The sequence below is a fragment of the Topomyia yanbarensis genome, chromosome 3 (assembly GCF_030247195.1).
Source record: "Topomyia yanbarensis strain Yona2022 chromosome 3, ASM3024719v1, whole genome shotgun sequence".
Lineage (NCBI taxonomy): Eukaryota > Metazoa > Arthropoda > Insecta > Diptera > Culicidae > Topomyia > Topomyia yanbarensis.
The window spans coordinates 394,898,447-394,905,886 of NC_080672.1; the positions used below are offsets into that span (position 1 = coordinate 394,898,447).

Consider the following 7,440-nt stretch of genomic DNA (forward strand, 5'->3'; position numbering starts at 1 on the left):
TGGCAGAGATTCTTTTTGCGAAATCCTAAAATACCTTCACTGGTATAGCTACTCAGGATAATAATAGAAAAATTAAGGGTTTGCCTGGTCCATAATGTAATGAATATGTATATTGACTAGAACAGGGATAATCGAGTTATAAGATAGAGAAGAAACAGCACAGTTGTAGGAAAAGTATTCGCGAGTAAGAACTAATACTTGTAGAATGTTTACCGTTTCAATTAATAGTCGATTGATCCGCTTCGGACCTAGGAGACAAAAGGGAGATTAGGAAGAGACAGAAGCGGATTCAATGCGAAATTTGCCAATATGACGTTGACCCCAAGGCGATGGTAGGATGATCTTCCATAGGATGACAGACTAGATAACACGACGTTACACGCTCGAAACATGCGCCAAATAGTTTGTATGTATGTATGAATGTAAGCCCGTATGTATGCCTGTATGCATGGATGTGTATAGGACCAATGCATCCCTGAGCAACATGGAAGGACACCTCTGAGCCGCCAAAACGCTCATGGGAAGCCGGGTGCGCGGTCGTAGGTGTGACCATAAAGCACTGCACACACTGTCAAGTGCAACGGATAGACGGTAGGTGTACAGTTAATGCACATAGGTTGCAGAAATAGGTTGTTGAGGCAGCCCGATTGCACACTGATAAATAACAATAACAACAATTAAATACATTGTCCATAGGTTGTGTTTCTGGAACAAAATTTATTCAAGATAGTATTAATCACAGTGCAGGTTATCATTGTGCAGTTCGACAACATCACTATCACTTATCAGTAAAGCACGCGTACTCAGGCAGAGCCTTCCAGTTCCTCCGAGCGATTCAAATTTCGTAGTGAAATATTTTCCACGGGCGTCGAAAACCGTTGTCGTCTGCCAGAGGCATGCGAGCTCGGGCAAATCGTACGCCACACGCAGAATATCAGACAGCTCGTTGTTAACAAACTACCCACAATAGACACGATCATCAAGGTACTGGCATAGGGGCTTTCCGTGCTTAACACCGGATCAATCGAGACGGGAAGCGTTTCACTGCGCAAAGATTGCGATCGTTCCGTAGGTTGCGGCTCTGGTTGTACTAGGGTTTTCCGTTTAAATTTGTGAACTTTGGCCGGGGATAACTCGGCTACGTACATTTGACTCCCGTCGAAACTGACAGCCAGATCGTGAGGGTTACTGAATGCCCTTTGTGCATTGGTGGGAAAAAATCGACCGGCGATTTGATTTGTTGTCATCGACAGGATGAAGCCGCTGACCGGTTGCTTATCGCTAGTATACTGCGGACCGTTGATAATGTAAAATACACCACCATTCAGGGGGGCATACTTGACACTGAAAATTCGGCTTCCGATTTGTGGATGACTGTACATGGAATGAAATGTCCCGTCCTGGGCGTTGAAGCATTGTACTCGGCCTTGCTCGCGATCTGCTACACACAGAATATCCTTATCGGTCGCGTAAGTCAATGCATGGGGAATGGCGAAGAAGTTTTCCGGAACAGGACCCGCCGGTAGCATAAATGTTCTTGTTACGACAAAAGAATTTTTTCCCCAGCTAAGTATTAAGTTGCCATCAGACGAAAATTTCATTATTCGACCATTACAGTAACCGTCAGCGACGAAGAAATCCCCGTTGCTCAAAACAGCAACCGATGTTGGTTTGCAGAAGCTGTGGATGTCACTACCCGGTTGGAAGCGACGACCGATGGTTAGTAGCGGTTCCGTCGTGGAAATAGCCGGATCGAATTTGAATACCTGATGCATAGCAACGTCCGTCAGCCAATAGCTATTGTTCCGATCGATGGTAAGTCCATGTGGCATGTAGAAACTGAAACATAATTGATCATTTCAGATGCTGTACAGCAATAGTAAAATTCACTTTAACTCACTAATTAGCACCCCATTCGCTAACAAGTGATCCAGTTTGGTTGCTGACAATTAACAATGTCGACTCGGCGATCGGTCCACTGCTGACCGGTAGGTATCGATTCTGGGGATCGAAAGAAAGTGCATCCCAGACGTGGGATCCCCGGTGGAAGATCACTATATTTCCATAGGAATCGAAAGCTACCGCTGACACCGAACCAAGGGTGCGATTAATTGGAGACCAATCCGGCGCATATTCAAAGTCTGAAGACAGAAAATAATTAAACATCGATGAGTGAATGCATTTGGCGTGAAAAAAAGGAATAACGGATCAATTACCGTAGTCACTGTTCCGGAGATGAGTCTTGTTTGTGTCGATGCCGGCTGCCGTTCCAGTTTGTACCTGATGAGGAAGAAAGACGTACAGAAGCGTGACTTCCATTAGGTGCATTAAAACAGAGACCTACCTGTTGTTCACTTCTGCCACCAAAAATCACGCATGTCAGCAGCAAAACAATATTCAATATGCCAGACCTCCACCGTGTAAACATTTCTTCATTAGCATACTACGCCACGTTCTACTCTGCTCTATATTAGAAAAAAAGCTCTTAAAGACACATTCGAGAAGCTCACGGTCACGAAATATCGATATCGATACATGAATTCTCAATTTTTTTAAATCAATCAGCTGAGACAATAACGAAAGAGTTACCTGCCTACCTACCTACCTACTAAAGAACACAAAGCACCGTTAGCTTATCATCGCGGTTGCAACAGGCAGAGTGTTGTGATGTGACCGAACGCGTCACCTTTCCGTTTGTCGCGAGCCGTACGATCGTGCTCCTCGAGGCACACTGACTACTTCGGTTCAGCATAGCAATCTACAATGAATGACTGAATGAATGAATGAATGAAGGTGAGAACTGAGAATAATTTAGCGTAGTGTAGATGTATTGGTATAGGCGTATGAGTCAGAACTGGTAAGGGTTTTTGCAAAGTACAGTGCAGGTTGAGATTCAGTCCCTAATTCGTAATTGTTGTACTCCAATGGTGAAATACCGACTACATTAGCCTAAACATTAGTGTTACGCACGATGAGGCGACAAGAAAAATCCAATTTTGTCAATCCTCAATACTCGTTTTAGATTATAAAAATTCCTAGGAGATAAGTAGATGTAAGCTGTAGATTTAAGATTGTAAACAAATTGTGCTTATGCTTATGTGGTTTTTGTTTGAGGCGAAACTGAGTCAGTTCCTAACCCCAACTGCTGTCAAAATGTATGAACTGACAGCGGTTGGGGTTAGAACCTGACTCAGCTTCAGGTTCAAGCGAAATCGCCATTAGTATGTCTTATTGTCGTGCAACGCTCCGTACTGTAGCCTCTACATGCGTTGCAGCTGTTAAAGTCCATAGAATCTAGTAGTAGATATGGTTAGGTTAGATGACTATGGCGACTGTTATAATAACTCACATAATATAGTTGCTCTCCGAAGCGTTAGTACACAGCGCAATGCGGAGTTTAAAGCTCTATTATTTCTGAGCCAGCGAAATATTTTGCTTAGACCATTAAATTCTCTGAGCTCTTACCCTAAATTATGCACGTGCTGATTATATACAACAACCAGCTACCTGTCCATACTATTGTTCTTCAATACTATGCATTTAGCAATTATTTCAGTTCAGGTTAAGATCAGAGGCGACGCGTGGTTCCACCGTCAACCTGTTCAATATTTTACAAAGGCCCTGAAAACGTCACAATCATCTCTAATTCGACTCCATGAGACGTTTTTAGATCAGCTGATTATTTCTCGTTTATATCTTCTGACGGTACTCGAGTGGGCTCGACAAAATCATCGATTCCATCCAATATCTATCGAATAGGACCAATGAAAGATGTTCGGGTTTTTCTGCACGTGAGAGCTGAGCAAAACAAATTTGTTGTCAAAACCCACCGATAATTGTCAAACAAACGTCTGGTAGAATGGTTAAAAGAGCAAAAAGTACACTAAGAGACTATATTCGTAAATCTGCTTCGAATATGTTTCGTGCAGAAAACTTTCGTAAAATATACGAATTTTTCGTACATATGATGAATCATTCGTATTTATACTGAAACGTTATTTTCATCACAAGTTTTTCGTAAAAATAGATTAGATGCTTCCCATTCGTGAACTAATTAAAAGCACGGCGACTTGATGAACGATTTTTTTCGTAATTTTAAATATTTAGTGTAAATTGCAAGAAATTCAAAGTAGAAAACGAAACTACGATGAATTTCGTGATAACTTATATCATGGTATGATATGAATTATCTTGGAATGTAGAATCTTTTGTTCCACACACCAAGAAATAATCGTCTTCCTGTATAAGAAAGATTGAAATATTTGTCAACCGGTTAAAAGTCATTTCTCGATTCTTTCAAATGGGGTAGAAATTTAAATGTTCTTCACGCAATTCATTGAATCCAGAAAAAATATGTTTCTCGTAAAATATCGTAGGCATGAGATATTTAACATAAACCCGTTCAGTTTTACAATAGAACACAAGATCATTCGATTAATTCCTGGTTTGAGTTTATGTCCATTTTACACTCTCGGTAGATAAGTTTTCAACATGTAAATGCAAAGAGCCCACAGTTCTTTGAAGCAAAAGTAGACGGTTCATTATTATCGTTGGACCAACGAAATACATACCTAAAACCAATATACCCCAAGTGCAGCAACATTTCTTCAGGCTACCAAAGAAAGGGTTCAACCGACTGTTATGAACGTACGACAACATGTACTCAAAAATTATAAATTGCTCTCGTTTGCACACAACACACCCATATGGACATCGCACCAATGCACCCTGGTTCAATATTTGTCTTGAACCGGTGCAAAAGGAAAATAAGTATAAAAAGCCGTCGCAGTCACCCATGACATTCACGCTGTTGTTCCAGCCGTTGCTCATGCAGCTGCTCAAAGCATGCGGTGAGAGTACGAGATGCGTGCATTCTTGTGGTTGAACCGGTCATGAGAAGGCAGAGTTTTTTTTTGAAATGTACTCGCTTGGTATGCTAAGTTGGTTTATCGTTCGGATCAAATTGTCGAACTTCAAGGTTTGAAGATTATTAATTTCATTTAAATTAATTTGTGTGCTGCTGCTGATAATGTTCGGGTCGTCAGGTTTTGCTTACCAGTTCAATGAACAGGTTGAACGTACCGACGCGTCGCCTCTGGTTAAGATATAGTTTTAATTAATATTACAATTAGTTTAAATATTTTCTCATCTAGATATTTTAGTTAGATTTAACATTCAAGATATTCGATAGGAAACCATAGATTTTAGGTATTTAATAGAATATACGATGGGACGCCTCGCTATCACTTCGCAAGTTATCAATCAATCTCTCCTCTTTTTCTTCTCCGTGACTTGCACTCGTTCGATATAAGCTAGCTGAAGATCCCTCGGCAAGTACACGCCCAGTATGCTATCGGTGTCACTCTATGGACGGGACAGGTGGGGATTGTCGGTCGGTGTAGCGTAATCAACACTCCCCCCGTAATTCTTTAGCGACGCATTACTAGGAACGCCTACATCGAGCACTGCGAGCTTCACTGTTGGTCTCTCGTGAATTTCGCCACTAACAGTTTGCTCCGTTGCAGATCGTACCTGCCCATCCGTGGCAACATTCGCTGCTATGACTCTTCCCTTTGGCCGATTACAATGTCGTTTACTTCGATGGGGTTCGTTGCCAAGAACCATTTGGATCTTCTGGTGATCATCGGAAGGTAATCCCGAAGCCATTGTTTTCAGAAACCTTTGGCAAGGATTTGAGAGAAGTCGTAGTTGTTTTTCAAGGCACGAGAGATGTCGTCGTTCAACCTCTCCAATTGGAGGAGAAAATGGTTAGGGGTTAGCACTGGAGAGAGGTCGCCATCAACAAGGGTATTTGTCAACGGTCGAGAGTTGACGATGTTCTCCACCTCGTCTAGCGCGTTCTCGAGTACCTCGGCGGATACTACCCTTGACGCTATGACCTTACTAAAGTTCTGCTTCACGGTCCTGATCAAGCGCTCCCACGCACCTCCCATATGTGGAGACGTGGTGTTTTAAACCTTTCCTCGGTGTGCCTTTATGTGAACTCGGTCACTAATTTGTCTTGGTCTATGTTCCGAATCGCCTCTTCGAGTACCTTTTTAGCGCCTTGAAAATTGGTGCCTCTATCCCTGTATATTACCGAAGGTTGAAGATATTACTCAGAGCCATAATACACGAGTCCGTCGGTAGTGAGTATGCGACCTGTAAATGGATGGCTCTAGTAGTGAGAAAAGTAGCTAGAACCCCCCATAATTTCTCAATGCGACGACCGATTGACGATGTCATCGGCCCGAAATAATCCACACCTGTGGGTAAATGGACGAGTATAGGCACCTTGCCGCGCTTCTGGTAGGTCAGACATCACTGGAGGACAGGGTGTTGCGCTGACATTATTGCACTACTGACATTCCTTGTGTACTCTCCTGTAGACAACCTTCAATTTTGGGATATAGAAGCGCTGATGTAGTTCATTTACTACAGTTTCGTGGCATTGGTGATGGAACTGCCGATAAAAGTATGCTACAACGAGTTTTGTTGAGATGTGTTCGTGGGGAAGTATTACTGATAGGTTGGAAGCATCTACATCGATGCACTTGCACCCTCCTGTTCGGCCTTGAACTCGAAGCATATTTTGATTGTCCAGAGTAGGGCAGACACTGTAGATTGATCTGCTCCTTGATATTCGCTTCTTGGGCAAAGCAATACAGTCGATTGTCACGGTAAAGATAGACACCCCAACAAACATTAGGAGCTGAACTATAAGACTACGTGTTGATTTAAAGCAGATTAAAGGTTATGTAAGCTGAATAAAACTTTCGCTGAACTATTTAAACATTAACAGTTTATTCAGCCTATTTAAAATCCAGTATTCGCCAGTTCCAACTAGGCTGAACTATACTGCTAATAAATGTAATAGCGACAATATTAAAGCTTTTATTCAACCATCTTAATTAGACTGAATTGCGAGTTGAATAAACGATGCTGTTACCAATAGTATTACCTTTAATCATTAAGCTGCATTACATGTCTTCAAGAGGTTGTTTCTACCTTTACATTTGCCGTTATACCACCTTTGACTTTTAGCTGAATTATGTGTTTAACAAAAGTAATTGTAACTACTACAAAAATTGGCGCGATTAACAAATCATGAGGAATGGCAACCGACCTGGGTTCGAGTCCCAATACACACACAATTTTTTTTTACTATTAAGTGAAGGATATTTTTATTATTTCGGTATATTCCAATTGAGATGTTTTTCATATATTACAGTTAAGGAGCAATAGTTCAATAAATGAATAAAGAAATAAAGAAAGTTTATTTAGTTTTTTTTATATCTACTGAGTTTTCACCACGGGAAATACACGATTTACAGTTTTTTAATGTACAAGCTTACCAAATCACACGCGCCCTCGTTTATGTAAATTTACCTTTTAATTCGAAACGGTCTGTTTACCTGTGAAACATGAATATTCTCATAT

The 7,440-nt window shown here is 41.4% G+C and overlaps 1 protein-coding gene across 1 annotated transcript; it reads right to left on the reverse strand.

The window, feature by feature from the left end:
- Window positions 1-697: 697 nt before the first annotated feature.
- LOC131692138 (peptidyl-alpha-hydroxyglycine alpha-amidating lyase 1) lies at window positions 698-2,747 on the reverse strand. The gene is made up of 5 exons (XM_058979010.1): window positions 2,606-2,747; window positions 2,345-2,465; window positions 2,217-2,280; window positions 1,901-2,141; window positions 698-1,839 (listed from the first exon to the last, which is right to left on the reverse strand). The coding sequence occupies exons 2-5, from the start codon at window positions 2,426-2,428 to the stop codon at window positions 804-806; spliced, it is 1,425 nt and encodes a 474-aa protein (XP_058834993.1). The 5' UTR covers window positions 2,429-2,465; window positions 2,606-2,747; the 3' UTR covers window positions 698-803.
- Between the last annotated feature and the right edge of the window lie 4,693 nt (window positions 2,748-7,440).